Source organism: Colobus angolensis, unplaced genomic scaffold (genome assembly GCF_000951035.1).
Source record: "Colobus angolensis palliatus isolate OR3802 unplaced genomic scaffold, Cang.pa_1.0 Scaffold465, whole genome shotgun sequence".
Classification (NCBI taxonomy): domain Eukaryota; kingdom Metazoa; phylum Chordata; class Mammalia; order Primates; family Cercopithecidae; genus Colobus; species Colobus angolensis.
Genome location: NW_012118099.1, coordinates 2,238,958 through 2,259,130, shown reverse-complemented (window position 1 = coordinate 2,259,130; position 20,173 = coordinate 2,238,958). Strand labels below are relative to the sequence as shown.

The following is a 20,173-nucleotide window of genomic DNA, read 5'->3' as shown; positions in this document are numbered from 1 at the left end:
AAACGTATCTTGCATTTCACTCTCCCAACTGTTCTATGAGGTAGAGGTTTTATCATCATTTTATTTTACTAAAGAGGAAACATTAAAGCTCAGAGACTTTTTGTTACTAAGCTAGTTAGTGAGGGAGTGTGATTTCCTACATTTGGTGACTCCAGAGCCACTTAACTAACCTACAGCTGACTAACTAATAATTTAACCAATTTATGATCAATGTCCATTTAGGTTATTTCTAACTTTTTGCTATTGTTAATATTATGATGAATCTCTTCAAACATGTCTGATAACTCTTGACTATCTCATTAGCATCAAATCTTAGATGTTGCAATGATGAGCTTCACAACAGGCACATTATATATAATGTTAGATGCATTTGACAAAATTGCTCTCCTGAAAGGCTTTCATGTCATACAATTAAAAGCCATATAAGAGAATGCCTGTTTACTCACCATTACTGAGTGTTACTGATCTTTGCCAACTCAATGGCCCCCCCACAAAATCTCATTTTAGTTTTAATTTGTATTTACATATCATGATTAGTAAAGCTGATCATCTTTCCATGTTTACAAGTCATTTTAATTTCTTCTTTTATTTCCTGTTCATGTCCTTTGCTCATTTTATTTTTAAAAATACTATTTTTTTACTTCTACGATGGCTTGAGACCATTTTAAGATACTATTTAAATGAATAGTTGGTACATAAATACTGTTTTTTGCATCTTGAATTTTAACTTTTTACATGTCATAAATGTTTGCAAATAATGTGATCTTGTTCATTTGTTTTGGAGTCTCGCTATGATTTCCTGGCATACTAAATCTCGTGCTGTAATGTGAAATCTATTAATCCTTTCTCTATGGGTCTCCCACCTACATCATGATCATAAAAATGCTACCCACATTTTCTTCTAATATTTTTATATTTTTAATGGCTTTCATTTTGTCATTAAATCTAATCTACTTAGAATTTATTTTGATGTAGTAAGTGTAATATGGATCCAATTTATCATAGCCAGCTTACTGGATAGGTAAGGTTTCCAAAGTACATAATAATTGGAAGATGACCCAAAGCACTAAGAGTAGGTCTTTTCCTATGGAAATATTTTTTTCTGTCATATAAGATTGACTTTTTCTTCCTCCTACATATGTGTAGTAATATATAATGTTCCAACTAATTCCCTAGGCAAAAGACAGATAAACAACTCAAATGTGCTGTTTAAATGTAATTGCCTTTGTCCTAATTTACCACTTGTTTTCCAGTATAATGCTAACTAGTAACACTGAATGAAGTATGTTTGTTTTAACTCAGTAAAATGAATTTAAATACTTAAGAATAAGACATTTTAAGCTTTACATTTTAATGAACTAATAGAAGCATATTCTTAAAAATAATACTACCAAAAGTAACCCAGAGAGACTAAGAAAATTTTCTGTATCAACAGTAGAAAAATTACCTTTAAGAGCAATTTAGTGAAATTCTGTTTTTAAAAAGTCATTCATTTACACTATAAACGTATTCACTAAAGAAAATTTGGAGGATACAGAACACCCTAAAGAAAAATTCTATCATATTGGGCTGTGTTTCAATAAAAATCTAATAGACAACTGATAGTAGCAAAACAAGGTAACAGTTCTATGTGTAAAAAAAAAAAGCTTACTTTCATAATTTTGCTGAAAATGATGTGGTAATAGTTAAGCACAATTAGGCCATGTCTCTTTACTTTTTGTGTGCATTACAATTATCTTTTTCAGTAAGACTTGGATTTCTAGATTTAAATAATCTTTAAATACAACAGGAAATAACAAAGCCTTTATAACTTAAAAAAACCCATAAAAGTGTCTTTACATTGAATGTCTTAGTGAAAGAGCAAATCTATTCAAGGCAAGCAAAAATAACTAGGTCAAATCATACATATAATGAAAATGCAGCTTAGAGTTATTAAAAAAAACTACTCACAATCATTTTAGACTAAAACATAAACTACAGCCACAGAAATAGATCTAGAAGATCTTTACAGCATTTTTGTTGATATAATAAAGAGAAATGACAGCACGCTGGTACTGAATGCTTCTGGAAATACGCATTCAGGACTAAGAAAATAGGTAAGATTATAAATCATTCTGAGAACCATCTTGCTTCATACTTTTCTGTTATTTAAATAACTTCAAAAATACGATAAAATAATTTATTTACCTGACCATTACCAGAAGTTGCCATGTTGATTTCTGCCACTCCTTGACCTTCATTCTGCCGCTCAGCATCATGTGAGCCGGTTTCATGCTTATTCTGAGACGACCTCTGTTAACATGGAGTTAGCATCATTACACGCAAAAATGGTGTAGGCTTTCTTAGCCCACAGCTTTTTTTCTTTTTTGTTTTAAAGCTCTGAATACATCAATTATACAGACTGATAAAGGCATGGAACTGCGTGTTACACTTCATAACCTCCAGTATGATTGGCGGTCGACTATCTCGGTAAGAGGAAAGTGAAGTGTGTCCCTTGAGCATTAGAGCTGCACAAGACAAAGGATTTCCTGAGACTCACAGGAATGCCATCCTCTACCAGCTGCGCTCACATTACTATCAGGAACATAACCCAAGTAGAACAAATAATTATCTTTTCTGTAAGGTTACATGATTCTGACAATTAATGGAGCTGCAAATACAACAGTTAAACTATTACCTAAGCTTACAAATATCTTCTATTTAGGTATATTTATACACAGAATATATACATATCTATATGTATATCTTCTAATAAAAGTTAGGTAAAATAAAATGATAGGATCTTAGATTCTGATATGAATAAAACCCAAAGCCTTTTCTAATGCAACCACCATCTGTTAACAGGAAATTAAAATGACAGATTATATCCAGTAAAAGCAGTAATTTCAAGATAGATTATCTCTAGTAAAAAGCAGTCACTGTATTGAAATACCAGCACAAAATTAAAGAAATAAAAGAATTTCTCACTGTCTTTTATAGAAGCACCTATATGCTTGTTTTAGGAAAACAGTATCTAAAATAAAAATTATACATTAAAAATCTGACCTAACAGTGGATAATTAAATTACAATGATTCCTAATGGAATTTCTTTAAACATCAAGCTTTCCTAGAACATTTTAAAATTGTGACTTAAAAAATTGATTTATATGTGACATTTCCATCAATAAACTAATATTAGTTATATGCTGGCAAAAGTGAGGTAGCACTCAGTAATCCAGAAATATAAGAATAATTAGTACCATCTGAAAATCATGCTATAGAATTCAATGAAATCCACAAAAATAGATATACATATATAAAGTCAACCTAGTAACAAAATGAATCTAAGACCACAAAGATTTGACACTAACATAAGTGAAGATGTCAATATATTTGAAGAAAATTACTGACCATCTACTATGTTACTTGCATTAGATGCTGGGAATACAGTGCTAGCAAAAGTAGACTTTGTTCTATGCTATCTTGGACCTTACAGTTTAGTCAGGGACACTGTCAAATAATGACAGAAATAATAAAGGTAAAATTGACAAATGCTATGAAAGAAGGGTACAAGGTGCTGTAAGTATATATAACAGAGAGAAATGAAATAGTCTGGAGGTTTGGAAGAGCTCTCTTGGGAAGTGCTGTTTGAGTAAAGACTTGAAGAATAAATAGGAGTTAACTAGGCAAAGGAGAGGAGTAGAGGATGAGTGTTCTGGGTAAAACAGATGATATGCAGAGGACCCAGGGTAGGAGGGAGCATGGCTTATTGTCAAAGAATCATGGTGTGGATAAAGCACCAAAAATAAGGAGGAAAGTAGAACAAAAAGAATATGGTAAAAAAAAAAAAAATTCTGATTTTAATGCCTTTTTCTGTGATTCTTAGATGGTATTCTTGCCTTTTCTACTTGTAAGTTATAGTGAGGCCAGTGCATGATTGCCCCCATATAATTAATACTAATATATTCATGGAAAAAGTTGCATGTAAATTTATTTTTCAAGTCAAATTTTAAATGGTCTAGGTAGGGAGGAAACATAGGAAAGACCAGTTAGGAGGCTACTGTATTAACGTAAGTTGTGAGACAGTGGCACTATGCACTAGGAAAGCAGTGACAGAGATGAAAGAAGTGGAGACATAGAAGTAAATCTGATTGGGTTCACTGACAGATAGGATATGGGGAGTGGAGGAAGAGGTCTGGTGTCGAGTATTACTCCTGTGTTCCTTAGCTCACACAATTCAATAATATGGTGCTACTCACAGAGATAGGCAATACCGAGGAAGGATGAGGGTTTGTTGTTGGAAGGTGGGGTAGTAAAGAGTGCTTAGGAGGAGCAGATTATTAATTATGTTTTGAATATGTTGAGTAATATCCAAGTGCTTTTTTTTTTGAGACGGAGTCTTGCCCTGTCACCCAGGCTGGAGTACAATGGCGTGATCTCAGCTCACTGCAACCTCCGCTTCCCTGGTTCAAATGATTCTCCTGCTTCAGCCTCCCAAGTAGCTGTGATTACAGTTGCTCGACACCATGCCCAGCTAATTTTTGTATTTTTAGTAGAGATGGAGTTTCACTGTTTTGGCTAGGCTGGTATCGAACTCCTGACCTCCTGATCCATCCCCATCGGCCTCCCAAAGTGCTGGGATTACAGGCATGAGCCACCGCACCCAGTCTTAAAGTGCCTCTGATGTGACACAGTGAGGATGCAGAGCTGACACAGAGATTTAGCATAGAGCTCAGGGCTAGAAAAATATATTTGACAGCCATCAGCATATAGATGGTCAGTGAAACCCTAAGCATAAATGACACTGCTTAGGAAGAGAAGATAGAGAGAAAAAAAAAAAATAGGCCTTAGGAAATACCCTTAATTAATGTCCAGATAAAGGAACATGAGTCTATAAAGGCCAGAGAGGCTGGGCACAGTGGCTCACGCCTGTAATCCTAGCACTTAGGGAGGCTGAGGCCGGAAGATCTTGAACCTAGGAGTTTGAGGTTACAGTGAGCTATGACGGCGCCACTGCATTCCAGCCTGGGCGAGACTGAGACCCTGTCTCAAACAAACAAACAAACAAAAAAAACCAGACAAGTGGAAGAAACCAGAAATGTGACTGATGATGGTGATGGATGACGCATATGGTAACATTAAGAAAAAAACTAATGTTTACTATGTACTAACCACTTAGCACTTACTGATTTATTTAATCTTCAAACTAACCCTATGAAGTATTATTATTCCCATTTTATTTATTAATTTTTTGAGATGGAGTCTTGCTCTGTTGCCTAGGCTGGAGTGCAGTGGCATAATCTCAGCTCACTGCAACCTCCACCTCTCGGGTTCAAGCAATTCTTGTGCCTCAGCCTCCCAAGTAGCTGGGATTATAGGTGCCCACCACCATGCCTGGCTATTTTCTGTATTTTTAGTAGAGACAGGGTTTCACCATGTTGGCCAGGTTGGTCTTGAACTCCTGACCTCAAGTCATCTGTCCACCTCAGTTTCCCAAACTGCTGGGATTATAGGCATGAGTCACCGTGCCCAGCCACTATCCCCATTTTACAGATAAAGAGATGGAGGTGCAGAGAACATTAAGTAACTTGCTTTCAGTCACATATCTAGTAAATGGCAGAGTCAGAGCTGAAATCCCAACTCAGGTAATTCCAAGCCAGACTACCATTTAACATTTACTATCTTCATTTTCTTTCCTCCTTCCTCTTTCCTAATCACTTCTCTTTAGTCTTTCACTGATCCTAGGTTACAGGCCTGCCTGCACTCTTTGATACACTGAAGACAAAAGAAGTATGGTTGCTCACTATTATGAAAGATTAATTCTAACTAGTTTCCTCATTTCCAAAGTTGCTTTACAACTTCTTCAAGGTTTTCTACTCTAGGTAATAGAACTTGAAAAAATTTTTGGTGAGGGATTTAAATATCACAAAATCCATCCATTTTAAGTGTTCAATTAAATGACTTTTAGATATATCGAGCACAGCTGTAATCCAGTTTTAGAACATTTTCATCATTCCAATAAAATTCCTCCTGTCCATTTACAGTTAATCCTCATTCCCACTTATAGTCAGACAACCACTAATGTACTTTTTCTCTTTAGAAACTTTGCCTTTTCTGGACATTTGATACAAATGGACTTATGTCTCTGGCTTATTTTACTTAGCATGTTCTGGAGGTTCATCCATGTTATAAATTCTGCATCAGTAACTTACTTTTAATTGCTGAATAATATTCCACTGAAGAGATATAACACATTTGGTTTATTCATTCACTGGTTGATACACATTTGCACTGTTTCTACTTTGAAGCTGTTATGAAAAAATGCTGCTAGTGAACAAACATACAAGTCAAAGTCTTTGTGTACACATATATTTTCATTTCTCTTGGCTAGATACCTAGGAGTAAGACTGTTGAATCACATAACTCTATGTTTAATATTTTGAGGAATCACTCAACTGTTTTAAAATGGTGGCTGTACTATTTAAATTCCCACCAGCAATGAGGGACCCTGCTTCTCCACATCTTCGTCAATGCTTATCATTGCCTTTATGATTAAAGCCATCATAATGGGTGTGAAGCAGTATCTCACTTGAGCTTTGATTTGCATTTCCTTAATGACTGAGTATATTTTCATGTACTTATTTGCCATTCCTACATATACCTTCTCTGGTGAAATGCCTATTTAAATATTTTGCCCACTGAAAAGGCTGAGTTGTATTTATCTTTATTAATGAGTTGTAAGAATACTGTGACTTTAGTAAGTATTCTTCATTTGCTATTATCTTTTAAGCCACACTGCATTGTCCTCACAGCTCCCATTCCTCCCAATGTATTTGCTTGTCAATAAATAAACTATGTCTAGAAGAACACACAAGAAAGTCATAGCACTGGTTGCCTCACATACCTTTATGCAACTTCTGAGTTTTGAATCATGTGTAATAATTACTAGATTTAAATCATGTCCAGTATGTAGACCTTAAACCAGAGTTATAATGCAGGTAGTCCAAAGAAAATGCTATAAGAAATATGCTTCATGATAGAGAAATTATTTGGCAGAAGCTTTTCCCTTTCTCATATCTACTGCGAACAAACAGCAAAATTGTAAAAAGTGGTTTTATCCTTTCTTAAATGTGAAATGGCACCTTCCTTTGGCTTACATTTATAAACCATCAGAATAATGCAATTGACATAACTATTATCATAACAAAAGGAAGCAATAAGAGATTGGATCACAGTAGCAGACAGTCTGCCCTAAATCCAATAATATGAATAAAAAGTTTTGTACAGATACAAGAAGCACAAACAAGTTTCCAACCTGAAAGAAACTTGTAACAGTAATGGAAAATGAGGATTACTATTAATAAATGGTAGTACAATGAAATTCAAGGTGAACGGCATTAAATAAAAAAGAGGGCTATTGTATGTCATAATACAAATAAAATATTCAATCAACTAGAAAAAATGTGACTATTGATTTAGAATATCAAAACCTGTCAGATGCAGCAAAACAGTAATAATCAGAATACAAGAAAGATGGGGGGAAAAGAACTAACTGTAACTAAAGCTATTCAATTAAAAACAAAACACTGCCTGTTTAAAAATAATTTAAAAAACAGACCATAAAGAATTTGCTTAAGGACAAAAGACAAGTAAAAACTACAGGAGAAAGCCAAAAGGGTCATAATAAGTGTAGAATGCTACATACATCAATACCAACAGAACTGAAAAGGAGCAAAAAAATACTGCTTTCTTTCTGGCCCTTTCAAAGGGCCAGAAAAATAGAGTCTGTTGCAAAAATGAACACATTCTTTAAATCGCAAATATCTGACTTATACTGGCTTAAGACATCATGTTAAACTGCTTTTAGGATTATCACTATCACATTTTACTTAAACTGTCTACTTAGCAAATACATGTTTCTACATATTTCAGATTCAGATGTACTAAATCCAAAGTTCCTCAGATATTAAAAAAGCCAGACATGGATGAAAATGTTTTTTGAAAGAACTCTTTCTTTGTAATCTCTTTCAGCTGAGTTTTTCGGGAAGGAGACCCCCTGATCTCCAAATAACCTGCTTTAAGGGCTAGTTCTGCATTTTTCAGTTGAATGCTTTATTTCAGTTCCACTTTATTGTTACACAAATTTTTCACTATTTACATTACTTTGACTATTAAATTCTAATCATAGCTGGCAGGTGGTATACTATGATCACCTTCCATTACAACTTCTTGTTGTCCAAGGAGTTAAAGGTTAACTTTACTGTTTTGTTCATTTGGTTTTCTGGGTACATATGACGTATCCTCAGTTTCTCTCCTACTGTGTAAATTTCCTTTCCCTTCAATACATTCAGAAACAGCAAATATTCTGCTGATTTCATCTTCTTGGAATTAATCTCTCCTGGAATCCTCTCAATAGTTCCAGTATGGACTGGTTGCTTTCTCAGGATGTCCCTTCATCTTTACTCTGCAGTTTCGCTCATCTCTTTCTCTTGTATTATATCACCTGGGTCTTGAGTCCCAAAAATTCATTTTTCTTGCTTTACATTTCAATTTCACTTGAGTATATCCTTTAATAGGTTCCAGAAAAGGGTGCATGAGAAAAATGTATTTTTGAGACTTTGCCTATCTAAAAGTGTCCTTATTCCACTCTCAGATTTAACACTTTGACTAAAGGCTAGAATGGTATTATAAAAAATACATCTGGTCTTTGTTCACTTGTACCTGGCAGAGAGCTTCAAATACCCTTGGAATTTCTCGAGCGATAGGGGTGTGTGTTATACTAACAAGGCAACTCAGGGTAGGCCACCAGATAGCAAGAGGATGGGTGGCTGTCACCATGTGATAAGAGAGTTAGAACTTTGGGCCAGACTGACCTCCAGGAAGAGAAGGAGGCTGGAAATTGAGTTTAATTCTCCTGTGGCCAATTATTTAATCATGCCTACAGAATAAAATTCCAATAAAAATTATGGATACCAAAACTCAGTGTAGCTTTCTGGTTGGTGAATACACTGAAGCACTGGAAAAGGCGGGGCACAGTGGCTTATGCCTGTAATCCTAACACTTTGGGAGGCTGAGGTGGGCAGATCACAAGGTCAGGAGTTCGAGACCAGCCAGGACAATATGGTGAAACCCCATCTCTACTAAAAATACAAAATATTAGCCAGGTGTGGTGGCGGATGCCTATAATCCCAGCTACTAGGGAGGCTGAGGCAGGAGAAATGCTTGAACCCAGGAGGCGGAGGTTGCAGTGAGCCAAGATCATGCCATTGCACCCCAGCCTGGGCTACAGAGCGAGACACTGTCTCAAACAAAAACAAAACAATGAAGTGCTGGAAGAGTGACATGCCTAGATTCCACTAGGAGAAAGCATGGAATCTCTGCACCCCCATCCTCATCCCTACCCGCTTCCCTAGACCTTGCCCCATGTGTCTCTTCATTTGGCCATTCTTGATCTGTATCCTTATAATAAAACAGTTAATCCTAAGTATAGAGCTTTCAGCGAGTTTTGAGCCATTCTAATGAATTATTGAATGTGAAAGGGTTGTGGGAAGCCTGGAATTTGTAACCTACTGGGGAGAAGTGTGAGTGGCTTGGAGATACCCAACATTTGTGGCTGGCATCTGAGGTGGGAGCAGTCTTGTGAAGGAGTCAGCTCTTAACCTGTTGGGGCTGTGCTAACTCTGGGTAGTTAGTCTCAGAATGGAATGGTACCACACAGCTCACTCACACAGGGGTGGAATTTATAGACAGCTTGGCAACAGTCCTGGTGGCTTGGGGACAACCAAAACTTGTGACTGGTGCTTGAAGTGGACAGTCTTGTGATCGACTTTGTCTTTTACTTGTGGAGTTGACTCTAACTCTGGATAGTTAGGATCAAAACTGAACCTAACTTAAGAGACTTAGCTCCATGTCTCTTTAAAAAAAAAACAAAACAAGGTTTTAAGAAATTGCTACCCTACTTCCCAGTTTCCAGTGTTATTATTTACAAGTGTAAAGGCATTTGTATTCCTGTTCCTTTATGTAAAATTTGTTTTCTCTTCCTTCCCTAGAAGGTTTTTAGAATATTCTCTTTATCCCCAGTGATCTGAAATTTCCTCCTGATGTGCCTTAGCATAGGATTATTATCATACATGATGTTAGATACTGGAGAGACCAATTTTTTGGAAAGCTAAGCACCTTGTTAAAATTTCTGTGAAATCTTGATTTATTTCTCTAATTTCCTGTCTCCAGTTTCTCCATTTTCTTTTTGGAACTCCTTTTATTTGGATATTGAACCTTCTTAGAAGGATCTATACCGTCTGGGAGTTAGTGTCCACTCATATTTAAGAGTGGGCTATCTATGAAAATGTTAAATGAAGCTCTATACCTGAAGAATGGATTTTGTCAACTATAGTTACCCTGTAGGGTGATCTAGATGGGTTGTTTTGTTGGTGAATTTTTCCATGTACGTGTCTTTAAGTTTCTTTTCTTGGGTTAGTCACATTTCTTCTCATTTTTTTCCTCCCTTTTTAATGTTCTCTCAGCAGAACCAGGGTGAGTCACATTTCTTATAGAAGTTCCTTCCAGAAACTTGCCTGGAGATTGTAAGCCTGGATGCTAGCGGGGGTTTCAGCATTCAGTAGGTAAATTTTCATGTAACTCAGTTTTTTTGTATGATACCCCCACCTTCAATTAAACAAGGCTGACCCCTAACCAAAGACCCTTTGTTTACCCTCTCCACCTCTCCAGAGGAAAAAACTCTCGTCTTTTGCTGGGATTGGAAAGGAGCAGTCACCTAGTCACGCAGGATTGTAGGGAAGTTCTGGAACTCCATCTGCTTCTTAACAGAGTTTCAAGTATCTTCCTGCTTTTAACCCTTTTTTATTCTTACATCCAGAGGTGTCTAGTTGCTTCATGACTTTTCATTTCTATTGCTGCCTTATGAGTCAACCCTCTCTGATATGCCAGAATGTTGTCACTTGTTTACCTGCTTTCCAGAGCCGCAGATTTTACTGTGGTCACCTTCCCTGGTCTTAATGCCTCTTACATTGTATCCTTTTACTATCATTTTAATCGGGTTTGTGGAGTAAGCACAGGTAAATGTGTATTATCAAGTCTTACTATGGATTACCCATAAAAAAGTTTACTTCCTGGATAATAGCCAAATTAACTATCTGATTACATGTAAATTGAAAGCTAAGGTAAGGTATCTATATTTACAGTTCTATAAATTTTAACTGCCTAAAAGATAAAATCGTCAAAATTTTTGATAATTTAACTTCATGAAAAAAAGTTACAGTATTCAAATTCTCTCAAAGAACATCTATATTCCAGTGGTGCCACATTAAATTATACACATTTTCTTTTCTTAGACTAACTACCTATTTTTATACCCACAAACAAGAAAGGTAATTTACTAACCTCTGCTTCTGTTGCTTGGGACTGTAAAAGCTGTCGTATACGAAGTATGTCCTTTTCGATTTGCTGAATTCTGGCTATTCTTCGCTAAATAAAACAAGAAACCTAATTAGTTATGTTTTTATTAATAATATTAATATAAATAATCATACTATGGCTACCACTTAACAGCTCAGGGTTATGCCAAATCATTCTTATTTAAAAAGCTAGACATATAAATATATTCACCCTTTAATAACAAATTGGGTTCAGTTCAATTTTTCTTTTCTTTTTCCTTTTTTTCTAGAGACAGAGTCTCACTCTGTTGCCCAGGCTGGAGTGCAGTGGCACAATCTCAGTTCACTGCAACCTCCGCTTTCTGGGTTCAGCGATTCTTCTGCCTCAGCCTCCTGAGCAGCTGGGACTACAGGCACGCGCCACCATGCCCAGCTAATTTTTGTATTTTTAGTAGAGATGGGGTTTCACCATATTGTCCTGGCTGGTTTCGAACTCCTGACCTTGTGATCCGCCTGCCTCGGCCTCCCAAAGTGCTTACAGGCGTGAGCCACTGTGCCTGGCCCTGGGGTCAGTTCAATTTTTAAAAATACATCTGACTTTATTCAACAGATCTCTAGATCTGCTTAGTAAAACTGTGGAAATATAAGTCATATATCAAATCATATGTTGCATGAATTATGAAAATTGACACAATACACATTGTGAAAATTTATTCTCAAAAATATTTCAACAAAGAGAAAATTACACCTGCATTTAATCTTTTATATTAATCCAGACATTAATACAATATAATAAATTTATATAAACATAGTATACCAGTAAAGGGAAACAACATCTGATTTATTTTAATAAACATCAGGGTCCCCAACCTTTTTGGCACCAGGGACTGGTTTCGTGGAAGAAATTTTTCTACTGACTGGGGCTGGGGAGGTCTCAGGACAAAACTGCTCCACCTCAGGTTCTCAGGCATTACAAAGATTCTCATAAGGAGCCCGCAACCTAGATTCCTCACACGTGCAGTTCACAAGCGTGTTCATGCTCCTAATGCAGCCACTGATGGTGACAGGAGGCAGGGCTCAGGTGGTAATGCTTGCTCGTGGCCTGGGGGTTGGGGACCCCTGGTTTAAACAGTAGGCCCAACTCTTCCCGAAAGTTACTTCTGTCATAAGTTAGTAGTATTTTTCAGCCTTTCCAAGTACCTAACTGTGGCTAAACATTATTTTTATCTTCAACACTAGGATCAAAAAGTGGACAGAGCTTTTGCTTTTCCACTATATGGAAACCATCAAGTGGCCACAAAGCAGTTACTACAGGCTGAACCACACGGAATGGAAACAATGTGGGGAATATGTTGTGTTTTTTTTTTTTATAAAGCTTGACTTCATTTTAACTTTTATGAATACCAGTGGAAGTGGAAAAAACAAGTCACTTATGAATAAAGACTTTGCAAATCTCTCATAAAGCTAGTTTATGACAAATCAAATACATAGGTTTTAAAAACAAGTAATGACAATGTTGTACCATTTTCTGTAATAATTCTATAGTTATTGACATCCTAATATTGAGAAATCAAAAATTATATTATAAAAGTAAACTGTTTCAATAAGGAGGGGTGTGTGTCAGAAGCTAGATGGAATAGTTTCCAAACATTTTTCAGTTATGTTCTCCATCAATAAAAGATTTCGGAACAAATATCACCCCCAACAGATAAATAGTAAAAGTACTATAGCAATTAGCTTTAAATATATAGTTATAAAATGTTCATATGAAACTTACTCTTTGATCACATCTAGTTTTACTTAAATATAATGCCTTCATGCTTTTCTTACTACCATAGTAAAATGTTTATTGCTATTATCCAGCCTTATGATAAACAAAGAACAGAAAAACTCAAATAAGTTGTGCTCACTGGCCGGGTGCGGTGGCTCATGCCTGCAATCCCAGCAGTTCGGGAGGCCGAGGCGGATGAATCACTAGGTCAGAAGATCAAGACCACCCTGGCCAACACAGTGAAATCCTGTCTCTACTAAAAAAAAAAACAACAAAAAATGAGCTGGGTATGGTGGCACGTACCTGTAATCCCAGCTACTTAGGAGGCCGAGGCAGGAGAATCGCTTGAACCCAGCAGGCGGAGGTTGCAGTGAGCAGAGATCGTGCCACTGCACTCCAGCCTGGGCGAGAGTGAGACTCCGTCTCAAAACAAAAACAAACCCCCAAAAATAAAAAATAAAACAAGAAGCTGTGCTCACTGTCCCAAATTAATCTATCTTAATTTTCTCCCTCTTTTCTTTCTTTTTAACAATATAACTATGCCGATTCTCTATCATGATTCTGAAAGTAGTAAACTTAAGGTAAAAAATATTCTCAAGCCAGGCACCATGGCTCTGGCCTGTAATCCCGGCACACTGGGAGGCCAAGGTGGGCAGATTGCTTAAGCTCAGGAGTTTGAGACCAGCCTAGGGAATATGGTGAAACTCTGTCCCTACAAAAAATACAAAAATACACCAGCCATGAGGGCATGCGCCTGTAGTCCCAGCAACTTGGGAAGCTGAGGAGGGAGGATGGCTTGAGCCTGGGAGGCGGAGGTTGCAGTGAGCCGATATCGCGCCACTGCCCTCCAGCTTGGGAGACAAAGCCAGACTGTCTCAAAAAAATAGAAAAAAAAAAAAGAATATTCTTTAATTAACAAATCTTACCACGTCCAATTCACAGTATGAAAACCATCTGAAGAAGAAATACCTGTACTTTTGGTAGTTTTCTAAAGATATTGCAAAGATGAATGATCATTTCTATAACCAGGTGGCAAATACTTCCTAGCTTCAGAGAAAGAGCCAAGCTACACACAATTACTGAATTTCTAAATTGGATTGTCTCCTCCCTTTCTAACCCACATGGCGCTCAAAGTAAATGCTTACTGCAGCACTTCACGATTTGGATTTTTGGATTAGGGATGCTTAACCACTAAGTATTTCTTTCCTTTTCCTTACTTTTTTTTTTTTTTTTTTTTTTTGAGACGGAGTCTCACTCTGTCGCCCAGGCTGGAGTGCAGTGGCGCGATCTCGGCTCACTGCAAGCTCCACCTCCTGGGTTCAGGCCATTCTCCTGCCTCAGCCTCCCGAGTAGCTGGGACTACAGGTGCCGCCACCACACCCGGCTAGTTTTTTTTGTATTTTAGTAGAGACGGGGTTTCACCGTGTTAGCCAGGATGGTCTCGATCTCCTGACTTCGTGATGCCACCCGTCTCGGCCTCCCAAAGTGCTGGGATTACAGGCGTGAGCCACCGTGCCTGGCCTCTTTCCTTTTTCTATATGACAGGAATATTTATGAAATTATGTTTAACAACAAACTGTTCAGGAGTATGGACTTCATATGACTTTAGAAAAAAGCGGTTCTTTAAAAACTGCAATAGTAACACAGATTCAGGATGACTCTCCACAAATCAGAATAGAAGGTAAATCCCTTAACTCAATAAAGGGCACGTATCAAAAACCCTGAGTAAACAACACACTTAACTGTGAAATTTTAGAAGAATTTCCTTTAAAGACAAGAAAAAGAAGACCACTATCATTGTTTCCATTCAAAGATGTATAGAGTTCTCAATACAACAAAAGAAAAAACACTGTAAGGACTGGAAAGGATAAACAATGTCATCATTTGCAAACAATATGGCAATGTATAGAACCTTAAACCGGTGATGATATAATAAAATATTTCAGGAAGACTGCTGGATACATTTTACTTAAATGTAATTTAGTAATATAATTAAAGAAATTCCCACTTACAATAGCAACAAAAACTGTAACATATCTAGGAATAATTTTTTTAAATGATGTGTAAGACCCTGTGGAGAATTTGACAAAACCTTATTGAAGGATATAAAATAAAGCCTAAATGAATAAAGAGATATAAAATTAATAACAATACCTAATAATTTGTTTACTATGTGCCAGGTTCTCAGTGCTTTTACATATATCAACTCATTCAATCCTCACATTTTACAGTTTATCAATATGTGTATTGTACTGACAAGAAAACTGAGACAGAGAATTTACCTAGGATCACAGTCTTGCTAAGTGACAGGTTTGGGGTGTGAATACAGAAGGTTTGGTTCCAGAGTCCATCCTTTCAACCAAGACTAAATAGTATGAAGGTCTGACTTCTCCTTAATCTATAAATTTAATGTAATTCTAATGTATAAATTTAATGTAAAAGCCCATGAAGTTTTTATTTGAATTAGAAGCTGACATTAAAGTTAAAACGGCAGAGTAATAAGGCAGAATACTACATTTTTAAAAACAAAGAAGGATTCACCCAACTAGGTATCAAGATTTATAAAACTGCAGCAAATTAAAATTATGGTATCAGTGCAGGCATTGAGAAGCTAAAGTGGACTAACAGAAGAGAGTCCAGAAATATCCAGCATATATAAACTTGATATATGATGAGAGATGACATCGCTCATCGATGAAGAACTAGTGTGGTATCCAATACATGATAATGAGAAATTCAGTTAACAACATAAATATATGTATACATGTGTGTATGACTATACATAACTATATATACACACATGTATAAATCAAGTGTATGTAAATAAATATGTATTAATATATAATACACATACACACATATATAATATACATATAAGTTAGACTCCTGCCTCCACAACATACATAATAGCAAACTCAAGATGAATTAAGGAGCAAATACAAAATTACCTTTATGACTTCAGTATAGGAAAAGATGTATAAATAGGTCACAGAAAGCACAAATCTGGCAATATAATTAATTGAACTTTATCATAAAAGCTTATTTTTGTTATCATGAGGCCAATATAGATAACAGAATTGGTGGTGAGGAATTGAGATATATATTATCTACAAAGGATTGGTATTTCAAGGGGATATTAAAACATCTCTCAAACACATGAAAACAAGACCTTTAACAATAGGGAATGATCAAGGGATATGAAGAAGTAACTTAGAAAGAAAACCCCAAAATCTAATAAATATATTCAAGATTCAACTTCGGTAGCTCAGGAAAATACGAAGGTTAAGATGACAAAATGTTTCACTGCCCACTGATTGTTAATTATAAATTCTGACTCACAAGTGATGGAGAAGACATACAGAAACAAGAATTCTCACATACTACTAGTAGAAATGTAAACTAAAAAGATCACTTTAAGAGCAATTTGGTAAACACTAATTCAAAACACTCATACTTTATGACCAGCAATTATGCTTTTAGATATATATCCTAGGGCAATGGTTAGCAAACTAGGGCCTGCTAGCCATCTGTTTTTGTAAATTTTTACTGACACACAGCCACACCCATTTGTTCATAAATTATCTATGGCTGCTTTCTTGTTAAAAGGCAGGGTTGAGGCTGGGAGTGGTGGCTCATGCCTGTAATCTCAACATTTTGGGAGGCTGAGGCAGGTGGATCACCTGAGGTCAGGAGTTTGAGGCCTGGGCAACATGGTGAAACCCCGTCTCTACTAAAAATACAAAAATTAGCCAGGCATGGGGGCACACACCTGAAATTCCAGCTACCGGGAGCCTGAGGCACAAGAATCGTTTGAAACTTAGAGGTGGAGGTTGCAGTGAGACAAAATTGCACAACTGTACTCCAGCCTAGGCGACAGAGTGAGACTGTCTCCAAAAAAAAAAAAAAAAAGGCAGGGTTGCAAAAGAGACCATATGGTCCACAAAACCTAAATATTTAATATGTGGCCTTCTAAGAAAAAGATTGCTGACTCCTCACCTAGAGAAACTCTTCCATGTTTGTTTATAAGACAAGACAAAGTATGTTTATCAGAGCTGTTTTTAACTGAAAAATTAGAATCAACTTTAAGTGTTCCTCAACTAGGGAGGAGATAAACTATATTAAACAGTATCAACAATTATGGCAATACAGAGGTGTACTTACACCTTCACCCCACCAATTCCCACATCCCAGTAGTAAGTTCTATTAACAAACTGATGTGCACTTTTCCAACCTTTGCTTACATGCCTATGGAATAGTAAGTACGACCATACTAGGTGACCAAAAACGCACTGAACAAGTAAGAGTAAATAAATAGCCATGCAGTTAAGAGGCACCTGGAGACTAACAATCTCACATAGGTAGGCAAAAGTGGATTTTGAGTTTTCCTAAATTATTTACTAGTCATTTGTATGTGTTTTACTGGTCATATGCCATCTTTTTAATTAATTACCTTATTACATCCTCTGTCCATTAAAAAACATGGGTTAGGCAGGTGCAATGTACATGCCTAAAGTCCCAACTATGTGGAAGGCTGAGGAAGGAGGGTTGCTTGAGCCAGAGGCTGTAGTGTATTATGATTTCTCCTGTGAATGGTCACTGCACTCCAGCCTAGGCAACTAGCAAGACCCCCTTTCTGAACAAAACAAAAACACAGGGTTGTCTTTTTCTTACTAATTTGTAGGCATTCTTATATTTTAGGGATATTAACATTTTCCCCTTTATGTGTTATAAATATTTTTCTCTTATCTTTTGTGCAATGAATGATTTAAAATGTTACAAGATAAATCCCAACTGTTCTCTTTATTGCTTTTGAGTTTCCACTCATATTTAAGATCTCTTGTCTGTATTTTATTCTATTAATTTTAGATTTATTTTTCACATTTGAATAGTTAATCAACCTGTAACTTTTCTTAAGATATAAGGGTTCAATTTCTCATCTTTTGAGTAGGTCATTAGTTGTACCTGTATAATTTATTGAGTAATTTACCATTTTCTCCAAAATTTATAATGTAACTTGTCATATAAAGGTTCTAAATATTCTTGTACCTCTTTCTAGTCTCTACTCTATCATTTGCCTAAATTTATTCCTGTGCTATTATCATACTGTGAGTATTCCAACATCTTCACAGTAAATTTTAACAAATGCTAAGGTAAATCTTCAATTACGCATTCTTTCATAAATGTTTTTGGAAATTCTTGCATTATAAACTTTAGACTCATTTTTCTAGCTTCCAAAAAATTTAGTGTCCTTCAACAATTTTATGTTTTTCTTTATGCAGGCTTTTTCTAGTTACTTTAAAGTTTTCTGTTATTATGAACAGGTCCTCCTAACCCCATTTCCACTTTTAACTGGTAGTTATTGCTGATTTTTGTATGTATCTTAACTCCAGATACCTTACTAAATTCTCTTACTAGTTTAAATACTTTTTAGTTCATTTTGTATAGCTTTTCTAGACAAATCACCACATCATTTACAAATAATTATTTAATCTCTTCCTTTCTAGTTCAAAAATAGTGTAGGATTCATAACACTTTTGTTTTTTCTACTTGCATCAGTCAAGGCTGTCAAACAAATAATAGTGATGACAGCAAGCTCCTCAAACATATTAATGATAGCAATGATGATTACCTCATTACTTCTCTGTTTTATTTTTCAAGACAGGGTCTTGATCTGTCACCCAGGTTGGAGTGCAGTGGTGTGATCATAGCTTACTGCAACCTCTAATTCCTAAGCTCAAGCAATCCTATCACCTCAGCATTCCTTAAGGCAGCTGGGATTACGGTTGTGTGCCAACACAACCGCTAACTTGCGATCTTCTTGCCTTGGCCTCCCAGAGTACTGGGATTACAGGCCTGAGCTATTTCACCCAGCCACTATTTTCTTAATATAAGGTTTGCTTCTGGTTTTTGGTAATACTTATATGTTTAAAAACTTTCATTCTATTATTTTATTTGGAATTCTTATTTACTCCTTCCCCTTGCAAATGAGACCCCATATTTTTTCTGATAGCTTCAGACCCTCCTGAGTTCTCTCCTCTTCCAGGGCCATTCTTGTTTCACTTGTTGAATCATGCAAGCAGAGAGTTAGGAGGGAAAGGAGTGCTTTGGCTACCATATTCCCACTATTCTCAGTATCTTATTTTATAATAGCTTGCATACTTTAATCATTTAATAATTTAAAATATGTATTTATATTCTGCCCTAAAGTAAATATTTCTGTACACAACATATTCCTAGAAGTCCTATGGAAACACAGGGTCATAGAGCATAGGCATTTTAATTTTGGCAAATAATGCCAAACTGTCCTCCAAAAATGTATCAATTTATTCTTAAAACAACAGGGTAGACAATGTAATTCCAGCCTGTAATCCCAGCACTTTGGGAGGTCAAGGCAGGCAAGAACTCTTGAGGCCAAGAGTTCAAGACCAGCCTGACCCATATGGTGAAATCCTGTTTATATTAAAAATACAAAAACTAGCTGGGCGTGGTGGCACCACAACTATAGTCCCAGCTACTCAGGAGGCTGAGGCATCAGAATCACTTGAAGCCAGGAGGTGGAGGTTGCAGTAAGGTGAAATCACACCACTGCACTCCAGCCTGTATGACAGAGCAAGACTGTGTCTCAAACAAACAACAACAACAAAAAACCCAAAAATCCAAAGATTTAAAACAACAAGGTAGATGATGTTTCTTACTTTCACACCCTTGCTAATACTGCATGTCATCAAATTATAAAGTTTCGGACAGCCTGATAGGCAAAAAAAATATAGTACCTTATTTTACGTTACATTTTCCTGATGTCTAATGATGTTTAAGCATCTTTTCACAATTTTTTATTAGACACTTGAACTTATTTTTGTGATAGAACTATTCACATCTTTTGACTATTCTGCTATTTGGTTATCTGTTTTCTTTCTTTTCTTTCCTTTCTTTCTTTTTTTTTTTTTTTGAGTGCAGTGGTGAGACCTTGCTTCACTGTAACCTCCAGCGCCCAGTCTCAAGCAAGGAGTTTTCCCACCTTAGCTTCCC

General features: G+C 36.3%; 1 protein-coding gene across 5 annotated transcripts in view; it reads right to left on the bottom strand.

The window, feature by feature from the left end:
- Positions 1–20,173, bottom strand: part of APC (adenomatous polyposis coli) — a 147,168-nt gene that overhangs the window by 51,126 nt on the left and 75,869 nt on the right. For 4 of the 5 annotated variants that reach the window (XM_011958282.1, XM_011958284.1, XM_011958283.1 and 1 more), the window contains 2 exons: positions 11,381–11,464; positions 2,188–2,292 (listed from right to left, as the gene is read on the bottom strand). In XM_011958282.1, coding sequence (XP_011813672.1) covers positions 2,188–2,292; positions 11,381–11,464 — 189 coding nt within the window. The remainder of the gene's footprint in view (positions 1–2,187; positions 2,293–11,380; positions 11,465–20,173) is intronic. The other variant, XM_011958285.1, reaches the window with a different exon arrangement.